Source organism: Capricornis sumatraensis, chromosome X, assembly GCF_032405125.1.
Source record: "Capricornis sumatraensis isolate serow.1 chromosome X, serow.2, whole genome shotgun sequence".
In the NCBI taxonomy this organism is placed as follows: Eukaryota; Metazoa; Chordata; class Mammalia; order Artiodactyla; family Bovidae; genus Capricornis; species Capricornis sumatraensis.
This window is the reverse complement of record NC_091092.1, coordinates 57,977,657-57,998,419: the sequence shown is the minus strand read 5'-3', so window position 1 is coordinate 57,998,419 and position 20,763 is coordinate 57,977,657. Positions and strand designations below refer to the sequence as shown.

The following is a 20,763-nucleotide window of genomic DNA, read 5'->3' as shown; positions in this document are numbered from 1 at the left end:
TCTTTATCACATTAAAGTGGAACGTCCTTATTCCATGGCTCATTTCAGGTTCAATCACCCTGTGCCCCCACCCTCTGTCTGTAGGTTCAATCTTCTGGGGATGATTTTAGTCTTATCCCCTGAACCCAGATGATCAAGGGCCTTGTGCCACAGTTATGTTTACTGGGTTATGATTTGAATTTCGTTCTGGCCCGTCTTCTAGTGTGGATCTTCCCTGTACTTGTTAACGACCTCGCTGGTGATCAAATTAGTTTCCTTTCAGATAAATAACTCCATTCCTTTGCAGTTGTGGTGTTGATGCAGGCACTAGCCCCAATGTCAGGCAGGTGGCTGTTGTCCAAGCTTTCTTGGACAAACTTAAATATAGTTGGAGTATTTATGGAAGCTTCACTCAGACAAGTGAAATCCTAAGATTAGGCAGCCACAACTTACCAGTCTCAGACGTCCCTTGGGTTCTTATTCACCAAAAAATGACAAGGTTTGAAAATTTGAGAACCAAAGCAGTTTAGGTGAATATTCATTTAGGATTTGTACTGGACCCTTGCAAAAATATTGAAAGCTCCTTATATGAACAGAGGAAACAGGTGGAAGGGAAACCATCATTAGAGAGCAGGGCGATGGATGTGAGTGGGCATTTGAGAGGCACCCCACCTCCCTGACTGAGTTGTGGCTTTGCCTCTGACATCTCCAGTAAGCAGAGATCCTGGCTGTCCATGCGGTTCTTCATCCAGCAGTAGGGAACAGACACATTGCTCTACAGGGAGGAGCTTGCTCTTGGCATGAAACCCAAATGGATTTGTTACAAAGTAGTATCAGGTACAATCTACTGGTAGCACTCTCACAGCTTGGGGACAGTTTGGACGATCACAATGAACATACCCTTCAGGGACCGCCTCCTTCCTGCCAGGCCCTGTGCTTGCTTCCAGCAGCTCACTGTCTAGAGCAGTGATGATGGCTGATTCTGTCAGCCCCTCCAAAACAGTCGTCCCCAGCCAATCATGGCTGTCAAGCACTTGGAAGGTGGCTAGTGTGAGTAAGGCACTTGTTTTTAAAGTGTTTATTGAATTTTAATTAATGTGAATTGCAGCATGTAGCCAGGAGTTACCGTGGCCAGGGCAGGTCTAGAGAGAATGACTGTAAACAAGTGACCAGAGTGGGTATGCTTTCAGCCTGAACTCAGTGGACGAGCGAGAGGACAACAGTGCGTGGGGTGGGGGTGGGGTGGGGGCAAGGGACAGGGAGTGACGAAATCCACATGAAAGATACTCAAGGGGTGCATCAGCTGCATTGGCTCTCTCCTGGATTAGATGTTTCCATCAAGGCTTTGGCAAGTGCCAGATCTCAGCCACTTCATGGCAGAAGCCTCTAACAAGAGCCTGCTGTGCCTGTTTTTATAGCCCTCATTAAATGCGCCCTTAGCTTTAGACACCAGTCCACCCAGGCACGGTGGGTCAGGTTGCAGTATGAGGTGAAGTTTGTGTTCCCTCCCAAAGGGGGACAGTCCACTTCAGGACAGACCCGGGCTGCCGGGGTGCCAGTGGGTAGAACTGGCACTTTCCTTATTATATATATTTTCTCAAGGACATACACAGACCCAAGGGTACCATTTCCAAAGTTTTGCCTTATGTGAAAGGATGTTTTCCGATGGGTGTAACCAGCTCACGATATGCTTTCTCCATTAAAAGAAATTTGTGGCCCTCTGTGTTGGAAGTAACTTTTCTGCCCGATGCTGGAGCACCAGCGTCCCAGGCACAGAGATTTGGGCCTTATAAATTGAGCCTGTGATGAGTCAGCTGGTTTCTACTGCATGTCTGGCACCAGAGGGCAAATCAGTGTCCTTAGCACAGAGGATTCCTGTCTGCCTTCCACCCAAACTGAGTCATTTAGTATAGGTCACATAGAAGAGTTGTAGGATATAGCCTATACCTCTTCTTTTTTTCTGATATGGAGCTATCTCCCTGATAGTTTTATCTTTTTATTGAAGTAAAACTGACCTACAACTCTTAGTTCCAGGGGCACAGAATAGCAATTCTATATACTTCTATACATTACAGAATGATCCACAATACAGCTGTATTTAGGACCACTTGAGGTATGGTATATCTCATGAGAATGTTTCTTTCCATCTTGATTTTAGCAGCTGTGTTTGGTTGTAGGCTCTGAAGTCTTAATAGCTTGGAATGTAAATTGAAATTTTGAATGGTTTTGTCCACAGATCATTTGGGTCCATTGAATTCAGGATCAGTGAGGGGTTCATAAATCTGCAAAATTGTGTTATTCCTTTTTTTATTCAGGTATAGTTGATGTACAATGTCATATAAGTTTCAGGTATACAACATATTCATAATATTTATAAATAATTTCATTTATAGTATTAGGAAATATTGCCTATATTCTCTATGTTGTACAATATATCCTTGTAGCTTATTTATTTTATACCAAATAGTTTGTACTTAATCCCCTACCCCTATCTGGCCCCTCCCCTGTTTCCTCTCTTGGCTGGTAAGCACTTGTTTGTTCTCTATATCAGTGAATCGTTTTTGTTACACTGGTTCACTTGTGTTTTTTAGATTCCACAGTGATATCATACAGTATTTGTCTTTCTCTGGCTATTTCACTTAGGATAATGTCCTCTAAGTCTATCCATATTGTTTTAAATGACATTATTTCATTCTTTTTTATGACAAATATTCCATTATATGTGTTTATATTAGAGAGAGAGAGAGAAACATCCAATAAGATGATTGGCTTATGATAGAGAACTTTAAGAATTATTTATTATTACAAGATATATCACTTTATATATGAGATTAAAATTAAAAAAAAAAGGATTCAAATTAATAGTAAAAGTTTTCTTTCTCTCTGACCCCTTTTCTCATTCTGTAAACATAACCACTGTTACCAGCCTGTGTGTAAGCTTCCATCCAGAAGATTTTTATGGCTATAAATGTAGATATTCATGGAAAAAAATTTCCCTGCAACTTTATTTATTTAATACTGTATCTCAGAGCTCTCTCCCGTGAGCACATAGGCTTATGCCTTTCTTCTTTTTAATAGATTTAATTTTTTATATCAGTTTTAGGCTCAGAGCAATATTGAGCAGAAGGTATGTAGTTTTCTCGTATACCTCCTGACACATACACAGCCTCTCTCATTACCAACACCCCCCCTCACCAGAATGTTACCTTCATTACCATTGATTAACCTATATTGATAGTATTATCATCACCCGAAGTCCATAGTTTGAATTGTGTTTCACTCTTGGTGGTATTGAATTCTTGTCTGGGAAATCCCATGGTCAGAGGAGCCTGGCAGGCTATAGTCCATGGAGTCCCACAGAGTTGGACATAGCTAAGCATGTAATGGCATGCATCCACCATCAGAATATCATAGAGAATAGTCTCACTGCTCTAAAAATTCTCTGTGCTCCACCTAGTCATTCTGCCCCTACACAGCCCCTGGCAACCGCTGATCCTTTTTACTGTCTTCATATTTGTCTTTCTAGAATGTCAGATAGTCGGAATCATACACTATCTTACTTTTACAATTGGCTTCTTTCTCTTAGTATGGGCATTGGAGGTTCTTCTGTATCTTTTCATGCCTTGATAGCTTATTTAATTTTAGTGCTGAATAATATTCTATTGTCTTGAATGTAACACAGTTTATTTATCTGCTCACTTACTGAGGGACAAAGAAGCCTGGTGGACTACAGTCCATGGGGTTGCAAAGAGTTAGACACGACTGAGCGACTAACATTCACTTTCTGAAGGACATCTTGGCTGTTGCCAAGCTTTCATAATTATGAATGAGGAAATTATAAACATTGTGCAGGTTTTTGTTTGGACATAAGTTTTTAACTCCTTTGGGTAAACACGAAGGAGCACAATTGGTGGATCATATGGTATGTATGTGTTCTTAGAAAACAGCAAACTGTCTTCCAAAGTGACTGTACCATTTTGCACTCCCAGCAGTAATATGCTTTCCTTTCATTCCACAGCCTTATCAGCTCTTGGTGTTGTCCATGTTCTGGATTTTGGCCATTCTCATAGGTGTATACTGGTATTGCAGTGTTTTAATTTGAATTCCCTATTGACATATGATGTGCAACATGTTTTCCTATGTGTATTTGCCATCTATCTGTCTTCTTTAATGTGTCAGTTAAAGTCTTTAGCCCATTGTTTTCATTTGGTCTGCTTTTGTTTATGTGTATAGCTTTAGCAACCTCCTGACAAGGCATACACCAACTCTGACTCACACAGTTCATATCTTTTTTTTTCTTTATCTTTTTCCACCTCAGCATTCTTAATATATAATTGACAATGTGATGATTTGCTACATGTGTATATTGTGAAGTGATTGCCACAACAAGATTAGTTAACACATATGCAGGTCAGGAAGCAACAGTTAGAACTGGACATGGAACAACAGACTGGTTCCAAATAGGAAAAGGAGTGCGTCAAGGCTGTATATTGTCACCCTGCTTATTTAACTTCTATGCAGAGTACATCATGAGAAACACTGGACTGGAAGAAACACAAGCTGGAATCAAGATTGCCAGGAGAAATATCAATAACCTCAGATATGCAGATGACACCACCCTTATGGCAGAAAGTGAAGAGGAACTAAAAAGCCTCTTGATGACAGTGAAAGAGGAGAGTGAAAAAGTTGGCTTAAAGCTCAACATTCAGAAAACGAAGATCATGGCATCTGGTCCCATCACTTCATGGGAAATAGATGGGGAAACAGTGGAAACAGTGTCAGACTTTATTTTTTTTGGGGGGGGGGCTCCAAAATCACTGCAGATGGTGACTGCAGCCATGAAATTAAAAGACCCTTACTCCTTGGAAGGAAAGTTATGACCAACCTAGATAGCATATTCAAAAGTAGAGGCATTACTTTGCAAACAAAAGTCTGTCTAGTCAAAGCTACGGTTTTTCCTGTGGTCATGTATGGATGTGAAGAAGGCTGAGTGCTAAAGAATTGATGCTTTTGAACTGTGGTGTTGGAGAAGACTCTCGAGAGTCCCTTGGACTGCAAGGAGATCCAACCAGTCCATTCTAAAGATCAGTCCTAGGTGTTCTTTGGAAGGAATGATGGTAAAGCTGAAACTCCAATACTTTGGCCACCTCATGTGAAGAGTTGACTCACTGGAAAAGACTGTGATACTGGGAGGGATTGGGGGCAGGAGGAGAAGGGGACGACAGAGGATGAGATGGCTGGATGGCATCACCGACTTGATGGACATGAGTTTGAGTGAACTCCAGGAGTTGAGGATGGGCAGGGAGGCCTGGCATGCTGCAGTTCATGGGGTCGCAAAGAGTCGAACATGACTGAGCAACTGAACTGAATTGCATTTTTGTGTGTGTGTCTGGTGAGAACATTTAAGATCTACTCTCTTAACGATAGTGTATAATATTCTTGAAAATTGCTAATTATAGTTACCATACTATACCACACACTTACTAGATCCCTAGAACTTATTCATCTTGTAACTGGAAGTGTATACCCCATGGCCAACAATGATCGACATCTCCCCATTTCCCCCACCCCTGAAGTCCCTGGTGGCCAACCACCATTCTACGCTGTTTCTATGAGTTAGGTTTTTTAGACTCTATGTGCAGGTGAAATCATATAGTTATTTGTCTTCCTCTGATTTTTTTCACTTAGCATAATACCTTCTAGATATATCCATATTGTTGAAAAGGCAGAATCTCCTTCTTTTAAATGGCAAGTAAGATTCTGTGGTGTGTATGTATATACCACATTTACTTTATCCATTCGTCTATCTGTGGACGCTTAGTTTCCATATCTTGGCTATTGGGAGTAAGGCTCCAAGGAACATAGCTTGGGGAGTGGTGGTGGTGGTGCAGATATCTCTTTGCGATACTGATTTCCTTTGTTTTTGCAATATGCCCACAAGTAGGATTTGATGGATCATAATTCTGTTTTTCAATTTTTGAAGACCCTCCATATTATCTTCCAGAGTGGCTGAACCAATTTACTTCCTACCAGCAGTGCCTAACGATTCCTTTTTCTCCACACCCTCACCAAAACTTAGCATGTTTTTTGACTCTAGCCATTCTAACAGGTGTGAGGTGATACCTCATTCTGGTTTTGTTTTGCATTTCCATGATGATGGATATTGTTCAGCATCTTTTCATATACCTGTTGGCCATTTGTATATCTTCTTTGGAAAAATGTCTGTTTAGTTCCATGTGAGTGACACAAACACACATTGAAGAAAAGACAATGTCTCTTCAAAAGTGGTTCTGGGAAGACTGGACAGCTTTTACATGTAAAAGAATGAAATTAGAACATTCTCTAATGCTATATGCAAAAATAAACTCAAAATGTATTAAAGCCCTAAATGTAAGACTGAACACTATAAAATTCCTAGAGGAAAACATAGGTAGAACACTCTCTGACATAAACCTCAGGAATTAATTTTTGATCTGTTTACTAAAGTAAAGGAAATAAAAGCAAAAATAAACAAATGGAACATAATTAAACTTAAAAGCTTTTGCACAGCAAAGGAAACTGTCAACAAAACAGAAACCAATGCACTATGATTCATTTTGAGTTAATGTGAAAAGTCTAAGGTCTGTGTCTATGTTTTTTTTTTTGTTGTTGTTGTTCCATGTGGCTGTCCAGGTGTTGTAGCACCATTTGTTGAAAAGATTGTCTTTTCTCCATCATACTGCCTTTGCTCCTTTGTCAAAGATCAGTTGGCTATGTTTATGTCAGTCTGTTTCTGGGCTCCCTGTTCTGTTCCATTGATCTCTTTGTCTCTTGCTAATACCACAGTATCTTAACTTTATAGTAAGTCTTGAGATGGGTATTGTCAGTCCTCTAACTTTGTTCTTTTCATTCAATATTGTATTAGCTATTCTGGGTTTTCTTCCTCTCAGTATAAACTTGATCAGTTTGTCAGTATAAACTTACAAATCAGTTTGTCAGTCACAAAATCATTTGCTGACATTTCAATTGTGATTGCACTGAATCTATAATCAAATTGGGAAGAACTGACATTTTGACAGTATTGAATCTTCCTATCCATGAACATGAAATATCTCTTTTCTTTTGATTTCTTTCACTAGAGTTTTGTAGTTTTCTTTATATAGATCTTGTGCATATTTTGTTAGATTTCTCTAAGGTGTTTATTTGGGGGAGGTGCTGCTAATGTAAACAGTGTCGTGCTTTTTGTTAATATTTCAAATTCCATTCGTTCATTGCTGGTACATAGGAAATCTACTTATATACCCTGCAACCTTGCTATAGTTACTTATTAGTTCTAGGAGTTTTGAGTTTTGGGGTGGATTTTTTTCGATAATCATGTATTCTGCAAAAACAGTTTTATTTCTTCCTTCCCAGTCTTTAATACCTTTTTTCCTTTTCTTGTTTTATTGAAGTAGCTGGGGCTGACAGTATGATGTTGAAAAGCAGTGCTGAGAAGGGACATCATTGCCTTGTTCCTGATCATGTTAGCTGTATGTTTTTTGTAGATATTCTTTATCAAGTTGAGGAAATTCCCTTGTAGCCCTAGTTTACTGAGAGTATCCCATTCTTTTAAACAGTTGCAGAATACTTCATTGTATTGAAGAACCATATTTACTTCAACTATTCTTCAGTGAACACTTGGTCTGATTCCATTTCTTCTTGCTCTTGTAAGCAGTACTGCTATAAACATCCTGTACGTACCTCTTTGGGCACATGTGCAAGTATTTTTCTGTAACATGTACCTAAAAGTACAGTTGTTGAATTGAGAAATATGCATATTTAAATTATTTTAATTGTCTAAATGTTTTAAGAATTATAGACCTGCAGGAAACTTGCAAGTACAGTGCAGGGACCTTCTTTTTTCCCCCTAATAAGTTGAGAAGATGTTACCATATGCTATGATCCTTCCTCTCACAACATACTTCAGAGTGCCTTTCCTACAAACATCCTTTTGCATATCATCAATGTAACCATCTGAATCAGAAAATGAATGCAGATCCATTAATACTACCTAATTCTCAGATTCCATTCAAGTTTCACCAGTTGTTCCAATATTATCTAATACAAGGAATTCCCATTTACTATTCACCTAGATTTCCCAGTTATAGCACATTTGCTCTGGTGTATGTATTTACCTTCAAATACTTTTCTTCTGAATAATTTCAGAATCAGTCCCAAATATGATACCCATTATCTCTTGATATTTCTGTATACATTTCCTAAAAATGAGGACAACCGTCCTCTATGACTATAGTACATCCATCAAGATCAGGAAATTGACAGTGAGCCAGTATTACCATCTGGTCCACAGACCTCATTCAAATTTCACTCATTGTCCCACTGATTATACTTATAGGTTCAGGATCCAGTCCAGGAATACCTGTTGAATCTAGCTATCATAATTTCCCTGATCTCAGGGACTGTAGTCTCTCAATACTTGTTCAATGCTGAAAGCTGTTGCCTCATGTTTTGTTCATTTTATGGTTATTTATGATGGGAAGGCTAATCTGATACCGATTATTTCATCAAAGGAAGAATTGAAAGTCTACTTTAGAATATTAGAAGCTGGGTGATTAAGTGCATGACTTTTATTGGTGGATTATATGATTTAAACCCATAAAATATGTCACTTTTCCTCTTTAGAGGTTTAGGTCTTAAATTTTATCTTGCCTTATATCAATATTTTTTTTTCCTTCCTGTTAGCACTTACTTGTTATATCAGTTCAGTTCAGTAACTCAGTCATGTCCAACTCTTTGTGACCCCATGGACTGTAGCATGCCAGGCTTCCCTACCCATCACCAGCTCCCGGAGCTTGCTCAAACTCATGTCCATTGAGTCGGTGATGCCATCCAACCGTCTCATCCTCTGTCATCCCCTTCTCTTCCTGCCTTCAATCTTTCTCAGCATCAGGGTCTTTTCCAATGAGTCAGTTCTTTGCATCACATGGCCGGAATATTGGAGCTTCAGCATCAGTCCTTCCAATGAATATATTCTGAACTGATTTCCTTTAGGGTTGACTGGTTTGATCTCCTTGCAGTCTGACGGACTCTCAAGAGTTATCTCCAACACCATAGTTCAAAAGCATCAATTCTTTACCACTCAGCTTTCTTTATGGTCCAACACTTACATCCATACATGGCTAATGGAAAAACCATAGCTTTGATGAGAAGGACCTTTGTCAGCAAAGTAATGTCTCTACTTTTTAATATGCTCTCTAGGTTAGTAATAGCTTCTCTTCCAGGGAACAAGCCTCTTTTAATTTCATGGGTGCAGTCACCATCTGCAGTGATTTTGGAGCTCAAGAAAATAAAGTCTGACAGTGTTTCTATTGTTTCCCCATCTATTTGCCATGAAGTGATGGGACCAGATGTCATGATCTTGGTTTCTTGAATGTTGAGTTTTAAGCCAGCTTTTTCACTCTCCTCTTTCACTATTATCAAGAGGTTCTTTAGTTCCTCTTCTCTTTCTGCCGTGAAGGTGGTGTCATCTACATACCTGAGGTTATTGATATTTCTCCTGGAAATCTTGATTCCAGCTTGTGCTTCCTCCAGCTCAGCATTTCTCATGATGTGCTCTGCATATAAGTTAAATAAGCAGGGTGACAATATCCAGCCTTGACATACTCTTTACCTGATTTGGAATCAGTCCATTGTTCCATGTCCAGTTCTAACTATTGCTTCTTAACCTGCATACACATTTCTCAGGATGCAGGAAAGGTGGTCTGGTATTCCCATCTCTTGAAGTATTTTCCACATTTGGTTGTGATCCACACAGTGAAAGGCTTTGGCATAGTCAATAAAACAGAAATAGATGTTTTTTCTGGAACTCTTTTGCTTTTTCAATGATCCAATGGATGTTGGCGATTTGATCTCTGGTTCCTCTGGCTTTTCTAAATCCAGCTTGAACATCTGGAAGTTCTTCATATACTGTAGAAGTCTTGCTTGGAGAATTTTGAGTATTTGTTAGCATGTGAGATGAGTGCAATTGTGCAGTAGTTCGAATATTCTTTGGCATTGCCTTTCTTTGAGGTTGGAGTGAAAACTGACCTTTTCCAGTCCTGTAGCCACTGCTGAGTTTTCCAAATGTTTTGGCATCTTGAGTGCAGCACTTTCACAGCATCATCTTTTAGGATTTGAGATAGCTCAGCTGGAATTCTATCACCTCCACTAGCTTTGTTCTTAATGATGCTTCCTAAGGCCCACTTGACTTCAGACTCCAGGATGTCTGGCTCAGATACCATTGTGGCTATCTGGGTCATGAAGATCTTTTTTGTATAGTTCTTCTGTGTATTCTTGCCACCTCTTCTTAATATCTTCTGCTTCTGTTAGGTCCATACCATTTCTGTCCTTCATTGAGCCCATCTTTGCATGAAATTTTCCCTTGGTATCTCTAATTTTCTTGAAGAGATCTCTAGTCTTTCCCATTCTACTGTTTTCCTCTATTTCTTGGCATTGATCACTGAGGAAGGCTTTCTTCTCTCTCCTTGCTATTCTTTAGAACTCTGCATTCAGATGGGTATATCTTTCCTTTTCTCCTTTGCCTTTTGCTTCTCTTCTTTTCTCAGCTATTTGTAAGGCCTCCTTAGAAAACCATTTTGCCTTTGTTTTTCTTGGGGATGGTCTTGATCACTGCCTCCTGTACAGTGTCACGAACCTCTGTCCATAGTTCATCAGGCACTCTATCAGATCTAATCCCTTGAATCTATTTGTCACTTCCACTGTATGAAGGTAAGGGATTTGATTTAGGTCATACTTGAATGGTCCAGTGCTTTCCCCCACTTTCTTCAATTTAAGTCTGAGTTTGGCAATAAGGAGTTCATGATCTGAGCCATGGTCCACTCCTGGTCTTGTTTTTGCTGACTGTACAGAGCTTCTCCATCTTTGGCTGCAAAGAATATAATCAATCTGATTTTGGTATTGACCATCTGGTGATGTCTATGTGTATAATTGTCTCTTGTGTTGTTGGAAGAGTGTGTTTGCTATGAACAGTGCGTTCTGTTGGCAAAACTCTGTTAGCCTTTGCCCTGCTTCTTTTTGTACTCCAAGGCCAAACATGCCTATTGCTCCAGGTGTTTCTTGACTTCCTACTTTTGCATTACAGTCTCCTATTATGGAAAGGACATCTTTTTTTTGGTGTTAGTTCTAGAAGGTCTTGTAGGACATCATAGAACCATTCAACATCAGCTTCTTCAGCATTATTGCTTGGGGCATAGACTTGGATTACTGTGATATTGAATGGTTTGCCTTGGAAAGAAACAGAGATCATTCTGTCATTTTTGAGATTGCCCCCAAGTACTGCATTTTGGACTTTTGTTCACTATGAGGGCTACACCATTCCCTCTAAGGGATTCTTACCCACAATAGTAGGTATAATGATTATCTGAATTAAATTTACCCATTCCAGTCCATTTTAGTTCACTGATTCCTAAAATGTCGATGTTCACTCTTGCCATCTCCTGTTTGACCACTTCCAGTTTGCCTTGATTCATGGACCTGACATTCCAGGTTCCTATGCAATACTGTTCTTTACAGCATCAGACTTTACTTCCATTACCAGTCACATCCTCAACTGGGTGGTGTTTTCACTTTGGCTCCATCTCTTCTTTCTTTCTGGACTTATTTCTCCACTCTTCTCCAGTGCCATATTGGGCACCTACCAACCTGGGGAGTTCATCTTTCAGTGTCCTATCTTTTTGCCTTTTCATCCTGTTCGTGGGGTTCTCAAGGCAAGAATACTGAAATGGTTTGCCATTCCACTGGGGATCCAGCAAAGGACTGTGAACCCCTGGGAATTTGACTTTGGAGGCCAGTGTGATTTGATAACAGAACTTCCACAGGACTGAGAAAGCAAGTTCTTGGAGGGCACAAACAAGACCTTGTGTCACCAGGAGCCGGGAGAAAAGAGCAGTCCCCACAAGAGACCGAGCCAGACTTGCCTGTGAGTGTCCAGCTTTCTCCAGTGGAGGTGGGTCAACAGTGGCCTGCAGCTAATTTGCTAATAGGTATATAACTCCTTACTAAAAACTAGTAAGGGGGCACCCTTTCTGCCCCCTTCTGATGTCTATGTCGAAAGCTTTCTCTATTCCTTTTATACTTTAATGAAACTTTACTACACAAAAGCTCTGAGGGATCAAGTCTCGTCACCGACCCCAGATCAAATTCTTCTCCTCCAGAGGCCAATAATCCCGGTGTTGTTCATGGCTCATGGCAACAACCTTTCAATAGGAAATTTACTCTATTTACACTCACTTTTTATTAGCATAGTTATACATATTCTTGTGTTAGACAATATGGAAAGTCCATCTTTTGTATTTAATGTATTTTTGTTTTTTCCGTTTGGTAACTTTTGTTGAATTTTAGTTGTTGTATTAACTTTTCATTCTTGAATGAGTTAGAGGTTATACATCCTATATCTCTTTTTTTAGTGATTACCTTAATTTTTTTGCTATAGGAAATAGATATTTAAAAATAAATTTTTAAGAACAGTTTTAGATTTATAGTGCAAAGCTAATACAAAGAGTTCCCATGTGCTCTATACCTAGATTATTGTTATTAACATTTTATATCAGTACAGTACATATATCACAACTAATGATCCAACACTGATACACTGTTATTAAAGTCCATATTCAGATTTTCTTAGTTTTTTACTTAAAGTCCTTTTTCTGTCCTAGGATCTGATCCAGGGTACCACGTGAATTTCCATCATTACATCTCCTTTGGCTCTTCAAGCTGTGCCAGTTTCTCAAACTTAGTTTTTGACAGCCTTGAAAGTTTTGAGGAGTATTCAGTTCAATTCAGTTGCTCAGTCATGTCCAACTCTTTGTGACCCCATGGACTACAGCACACCAGGCTTCCCTGTCCATCACCAACTCCCGGAGCTTGCTCACACTCATGTCTATTGAGTTGGGGATGCCATCCAACCGTCTGATCCTCTGTCGTCCCCTTCTCCTCCCGCCTTCAATTTTTCCCAGCATCAGGGTCTTTTCCAATGAGTCAGTTCTTCTCATCACATGGCCAAAGTATTAGAGTTTCACTTTCAGCATCAGTCCTTCCAATGAACATATTCTGAACCGATTTCCTTTAGGATTGGCTGGTTTGATCTCCTTGCAGTCCAATGGACTCTCAAGAGTCTTCTCCAACACCATAGTTCAAAAGCATCAATTCTTCACTGCTCAGCTTTCTGCTCCAACTCTCACATCCATACATGACTACTGGAAAAACCATAGCTTTGACTAAAAGGACCTTTGTCGGCAAAGTCACATCTCTGCTTTTTAATATGCCATCTAGGTTGGTCATAACTTCTCTTCCAAGGAACAAGTGTCTCTTAATTTCTGGCTGCAGTCACTACCTGCGGTGATTTTAGAGCTCAAGAAAATAAAGTCTGTCAGTGTTTCCATTGTTTCCCCATCTATTTGCCATGAAATAATGGGACTGGATGCCATGATCTTGGTTTTTTGAATGTTGAGTTTTAAGCCAGCTTTTTCACTCTCCTCTTTCACTATTATCAAGAGGCTCTTTAGCTCCTCTTCTCTTTCTGCCATGAGGGTGGTGTCATCTACATATCTGAGGTTATTGATATTTCTCCTGGCAATCTTGATTCCAGCATGTGCTTATCCAGCCCAGCATTTCACTTGATTAGTCAAGTATTTTGTAGGATGCGCCTCAGTTGGAGTTGTTCTGCTCTTTTCCTTGTGATTATACTGGGATTATGGAGTTATCCTTCCTTGAGGAAGACCACAGAGGTTTAGTGCCCTTCTCATCGTATCAAGGGAATATAGTATTGGGACTTCTGGTGGTCCAGTGTTAAGACTTTGTACTTCCACTACAGGGGGCACGGGTTCCATCCCTGGTCAGGGAACTAAGACTCCACATGCTGTACAGCAAGACCAGAAAAAAAAAAAAAGGCAAGGAATATAGTATCAGTATAACTCATCACTCTTAATCTTAATCTTGATCACCTGGCTGATGTAGTGTATATGTCAGTTTCTCCACTGTAAGGTTTCTTTTCTCTTCCCCACCCTTTATACTATAATGTTGGAAGGGAGTCAGCACTTATGGAGAGGAGAAATGTCTACATAAATTAATTTGAATTCTTCTGTTTTTATATTTTTGCTCAGTCATTTATATCAGCATAGAGTCATGAATATTTATTTTATACATAGGGTCATAATCCAGTACCACTTAATTTTGCTACTTTAAATTTTTCCAGCTTTAGCAATTGAGAACTCTTTTCTGTCAGTTCTGTGCCCCTTTGACATATACCCATCAATATAAAATATTTTTAAAAGTACTTCCTAGCACTGTAAGAAGCTCAGATCTCATCTAGATATTTCCTGTCCCAATTCTACAATCAGCTATGTCTCCAAGGAGGTCTGGTTCCTTTTATTGGAGAATTGTATTTAGAAACCAAACCTGGGTGCCAGGTGTGTTCTTTGCTACTTGGGTGTTGTTGCTTCTAAGCCTTTTCATCTGACAGAGCAAGGAGATGTATATCTGAATACTAACCCCATGTATATGCACATGTTTGAATATTTCTATATGTAACCATATGCTAAACATTATTCATACTGATGTCTCCAATTCTAGTCAACTGTCATATGAATCTCTTTCTAATCTCTTTCTAATTCTCTCGTCTGTAACCTCCCTCTCCAGCAGTGAGAAACCTGGCTTCTGTAATCTACTGTCCATTTACTTCAGTATACGTGCAAAGTGGTTTGCTTGAGACTTAATGTATATATCCTGTGGGAAACTACATGCCTACCTAGAGGGAAGGAAAGCTGTCAAGTTCAGTAGCAATCAGGGTTGGGCAGATGGGTCCACTTCTGAGGATAAATTGTGAAAAACTCTTCTGCACAGCCTTTTTACTTATGTGTCAGATACTAGCCTAGGTGTAGGTGCTGGGGTTGATGGGGGGGGGAGCAGGTCCTAAGTTGCCAAAATGCAGAGTAGCCTTTGTATGAGAGTTGGGATGGGGTGAAAGAACTTGGCTCATTATCAAAAGTCATACTATGAAGAAGTTTTTTCTATAAGGTTATATTAAATACTTCATTTTTCATACACTTGAACCTTCAGTCCTCTAGTGGACTGAGGACTGTTTTTTTTTTTTTTTTGGTTTTGTTTTGTTTTTGCTGTTGTTTTGGAATCAATAGATTGCTTGCTGAGGGATATCAATTCAGTGTATCTTTGGGTGGCTTCAACTGATTTCCTTTTGTGGAATTGTCTTCATAACACTGTCTAAAGGGAAGTGACAGTTACAAGAGTATATTTATATTGTTTTATTTCTTTCCAAAAGAGTTACATTTTAAAATCTTTTTTTTCTTTTTAATTTTCAGGATCTGGGGACACTGGTGATTTCCGTCTGGAGGATGCAGTGGAAGGAACTTCTTCAGTAAAGCGTGAGTAGTAAATCAGAATATTAAATGCATAAAACAGTGCTTAATATGCATTACCCATTTAGAATACATATTCAAGGAAAACAGTAGATGGCCTGTTTCACTTAATCAGATCAGTTCAGTTCAGTCGCTCAGTTGTGTCTGACTCTTTGCGACCCCATGAATTGTAGCACGCCAGGCCTCCCTGTCCATCACCATCTCCCAGAGTTCACTCAGATTCACGTCCATCGAGTCAGTGATGCCATCCAGCCATCTCATCCTTGGTTGTCCCCTTCTCCTCCTGCCCCCAGTCCCTCGCAGCATCAGAGTCTTTTCCAATGAGTCAACTCTTTGCATCAGGTGGCCAAAGTACTGGAGCTTTAGCTTTAGCATCATTCCTTCCAAAGAAATCCCAGGGTTGATCTCCTTCAGAATGGACTGGTTGGATCTCCTTGCAGTCCAAGAGACTCTCAATAGTCTTCTCCAACATCACAGTTCAAAAGCATCAATTCTTTGGCGCTCAGCTTTCTTCACAGTCCAACTCTCACATCCATACATGAACACAGGAAAAACCATAGCCTTGACTAGATGGACCTTAGTGGGCAAAGTAATGTCTCTGCTTTTGAATATAGTATCTAGGTTGGTCATAACTTTTCTTCCAAGGAGTAAGCGTCTTTTAATTTCATGGCTGCAATCACCATCTGCAGTGATTTTGGAGCCCCCCAAAAATAAAGTCTGACACTGTTTCCACGGTTTCCCCATCTATTTCCCATGAAGTGATGGGACCAGATGCCATGATCTTCATGTTCTGAATGTTGAGCTTTAAGCCAACTTTTTCACTCTCCTCTTTCACTGTCATCAAGAGGCTTTTTAGTTCCTCTTCACTTTCTGCCATAAGGGTGGTGTCATCTGCATATCTGAGGTTATTGATATTTCTCCTGGCAATCTTGATTCCAGCTTATGTTTCGTCCAGCCCAGCGTTTCTCATGATGTACTCTGCATAGAAGTTAAATAAGCAGGGTGACAATAAACAGCCTTGACGCACTCCTTTTCCTATTTGGAACCAGTCTGTTGTTCCATGTCCAGTTCTGACTGTTGCTTCCTGACCTGCATATAGGTTTCTCAAGAGGCAGGTCAGGTGGTCTGGTATTCCCATCTCTTTCAGAATTTTCCACAGTTTATTGTGATCCACACAGTCAAAGGCTTTAGCATAGTCAATAAAGCAGAAGTAGATGTTTTTCTGGAACTCTCTTGCTTTTTCGATGATCCAGCGGATGTTGGCAATTTGATCTCTGGTTCCTCTGCCTTTTCTAAAACCAGCTTGAACATCAGGGAGTTCACGTTCACGTATTGTTGAAGCCTGGCTTGGAGAATTTTGAGCATTACTTTATTAGCACGTGAGATGAGTGCAATTGTGTGGTAGTTTGAGCATTGGTTGGCATTGCCTTTCTTTGGAATTGGAATGAAAACTGACCTTTTCCAGTCCTGTAGCCACTGCTGAGTTTTCCAAATTTGCTGGCATATTGAGTGCAGCACTTTCACAGCATCATCTTTCAGGATTTGAAACAGCTCAACTGGAATTCCATCACCTCCACTAGCTTTGTTCATAGTGATGCTTTGTAAGGCCCACTTGACTTCACATTCCAAGATGTCTGGCTCTAGATTAATCAGATATAACATGGTTATTATAATTTGAATTATTTAAAAGAAAATCTGGATAGTTAAAATCCTTTGTTTCCTTTGTGGAGAATACTAAAAATGTGTAATAACTGATCCAGGATTTTCTCTGACTCAAGTCATAGCCCTTGCTGGTGTGACACCCCAGCAGTGACCTCCAAGAACTAGCTTTTTCTAGCTCAGAAAAAGATACCTTGAAGTGAATAAGGGATTTGTTTCTCTTTTTAGATCTTTTTATAATGACTATTCTTTATGTCGTGTCTGTGTGTAACCTCTCAAATGCTAAGCTTTATCATCAATTTCTCTTTAATTTTTTTTAAATTTAAATTTTTCTCTCAAGGTTAACCATCCTTTTTTTTTTTTTTACTTTTCTTTTTTTAAAATTTATCTTAACTGGAGGCTAATTACTTTACAATATTGTGGTGGTTTTTGCCATACATTCATATGAATCAGCCATGGGTGTACACATGTTCCCCATCCTAACCCTCCCTCCCACCTTCCTCCCCATCCTATCCCTCAGAGTCATCCCAGTGCACCAGCCCTGAGCACCTGGTCTCATGCATCGACCCTGGACTGGTGATCTACTTCACATATGATAATATAAATATTTCAATGCTATTCTCTCAAATCATCCCACCCTTGCCTTCTCCCACAGAGTTCAAAAGTCTGTTCTTGCTGTCTCACATATGGGGTCATCGTTACCATCTTTCTAAATTCCATATATATGCATTAATATACTGTATTGGTGTTTTTCTTTCTGACTTACTTTGCTCTGTATAATAGGCTCCAGTTTCATCCACCTCATTAGGACTGATTCAAATGCATTCTTTTTAATAGCTGAGTAATACTCCATTGTGTATATGTATCACAGCTTTCTTATCCATTCGTCTGCCAATGGAAATCTAGGTTGCTTCCATGTCCTGGCTATTGTAAACAGTGCTGCGATGAACATTGGGGTAGACGTGTCTCTTTCAATTCTGTAAACCATTCTTTTAAACATGCATGAATACTTAGAAAGTAAAGCTGATATTGCTTTGGTCCCTCCTCATCCTGTAACACCTGCTGTCATTACCCAGAGGGAATTGCCTAAGCCAATTTGGGATATGCTGGTCCCAATTAGTTTTCTCTGCTGTTATGAACATCTATACATATAGGTTGTTCAGTGTTTTATGTTTTACATAACATGTGTATGGCTTCTTCATTTCAGTTATATGTATATATTTCACAACTTAAAAAATTAATATGTATTGAAGACCTGAGTAAATATAGCTCTCTATGGTAGTTTCCTTTGTTACAGGATGTTGTAACAAAGTACCACAGACTGGGTGACTTAAAACCGCAGAAATTTGTTCATTCCCAGTTCTGGAGGCCAGAAATCCAAAATCAGTGTTGGCAGAACATACTCCTCTTTGAAGGCTCCAGGCGAAGAATGCTTCCTTGCCTAACCTAGCTTCTGGTGGCTCCAGGTGGTCTTCAGCTTGCAGCTGCGTGGCTCCTATCTCTGTCTCCATCTTCACTTGCCCTTCTCCTTCATGTATGTGTCTTCCCCTCAGTCTTTTATAAGGACACTTTTTGTTGAATTTAGAATCTACCTGGATAATCTCAAATGATCTCATCCCATGATCTTTACTTAGTTACATCTGCAAAGACTCTTTTTTTCCCAAGTAAAGTCACATTCATAAGATTAGTACTTGGCTATATATTTTGAGAGCCACCATTCAGCATACTACATTTTATATCTCATACACAAACGTTTGCTTCATGAAACTGGCATTCCAGTGGTATGGCTTCAGCCATGGCCAGTGATGCCACTTCTTACTGGCAGACATGTGGTTTGTTTTTATTTTGCACAGTTACACATGGGACTTAAGTGAGCATTCTTGTCTGTTTCCTTTGTTCTCAAGTATAATGAAACTACAAGGCCAAAGGGTATATGTATTTTATACTTTAATAGATGCTGACAAATTGTTTCCAAAATGATTGTGCCATCACGTACTCCCACTGATACTGTTATGAGTACCTTTTTCCCCAGACCTTCATCATCACCAGATTTTACCAATTAAAAACATTTTACCAGTATGATGGACAAAAGAGATCCTATTTTTTGGCCATTTGCATTTTCCTCTTTGAATTGTCTGTTCATATCCTTCCCCCATTTTTCTGCCAGGTTGCTTGTCTTTTTTTTTCTAATGAGCATGAAAGGTCTCTTTGTATATTCAGGATTGAGAAAGGCAGGGACTCAGGAATTAGACTATGTGTGTCTGAACTCTGCCTCTGTCACTTACAACTGTTACCTTGAGTGAGTTATCTGACTTTCTTGCACCTCCATTTCCTCATCTGTTGCATGAGGTTAATAATAATAATAAATTAGTAATAATTGTAAGAGTTCAATGAGATGGCCCCTGTGAAGCGTTTAGCAGAGGGCTTGATACAAGGTGAGTGCTCAGTGTCAGCCATTATTATTGTTATTTGATTTTATTGGACGGGCTTACTGTGGCTGGGCCTCTGGTGTAAGAATCAAGCATATATGATGAATGTACACCTACTTAAACTGATCAACAAAGTCAACATAATTCCCGTCTAACCTCCAGATAGAATTTTTGCAGAAATAGGCTGATCCTAAAATTCATATGCAAATTCAAGAAACCCAGGGTAGTCAAAACTGTCTTGAAAAAGATGTTGGAGGACTCACACTTCCAAATTTCAGAGCTTTACTACAAAGCTGCAGTAATCAAAATACTCTGGTATTAATCACAAAGGTAGACATAACTCAGTGGAATAGAATTGAGAGTCTAGAGATGAACTATTATATCTGTGGCCAGTTGAATTTTGACCAAGGTGCTGAGACTGTTCAGTGGGGGAAGGAATGGTCTCTTCAATAAATGGTGTTGGGACTATTGGATATCCACATACAAAAAGTGAATTTGGACTGCTGCCTCACACCTTATACAAAAATTAACTCAAAATGGGCCATATACATAAAAATGAACTTCTAAGAGATTTATAGTTTTGTGTATGGTGTGAGGTGAGAGCCTTGAGCATTCTCAGGCCTTTCCTGAGCATTTCCATAGTCTTATACATGCAGGTGGCCTTTTAGATTCCCAGGAAAATCAATATAGTTAATAACAGTGATGGTTTTAATGAAATCATTTAACATCTCCAAAACCAAACATGACCACACAACAAAACAAGCATAGTACATGTAAACACACACCCAATTTGTAAGTTTGTTAATTTCCTGATGGCGGACTTTTTAATATTTCTGTCCCTTTCTCAGTTGTGTGCCAGCCCATCTGATCTTCATCAGCGCCCATTAGCCAGTGTGTCTGGGACCACCAGAACATGTGTCTTTGGTGGAATGGCATCCTTTAAGACCAGGTCAATCTGCTGTCCTTTTTTTTCTGTCTTAGCTTGCTTCTCATGTGACTGAGATTTCTGAGAGATAGGCTCATCTGTCTCTCCTTGGCTTAGTTGTTTTTCCAGTTGGAGAACATTTCTCCTTTTTCCATTGTATATTTTTTATTGAAAGAGTCCCTGACACCTCGGTCAGGGTATTTGTATGTGACATCCATTCATCAATATTGAACAATGTTTACTGGGTGCTTGCTTGTTGCCAGGCACTTCCCCAGGAGCTGGGCATGCCACATGGACTAGGTCGTTGCCCTCAGGGAGCTCTTTTCTCCAGAAGGACACAGTACATATAACAATTTCAGAT

At 39.6% G+C, this 20,763-nt stretch overlaps 1 protein-coding gene across 3 annotated transcripts in view; it reads left to right on the top strand.

The window, feature by feature from the left end:
* CD99L2 (CD99 molecule like 2) overlaps positions 1-20,763 on the top strand; it is a 119,261-nt gene that overhangs the window by 68,217 nt on the left and 30,281 nt on the right. For all 3 annotated transcript variants that reach the window (XM_068962875.1, XM_068962876.1, XM_068962874.1), the window contains exon 2: positions 15,333-15,395. In XM_068962875.1, the coding sequence (XP_068818976.1) occupies positions 15,333-15,395 (63 nt within the window). The remainder of the gene's footprint in view (positions 1-15,332; positions 15,396-20,763) is intronic.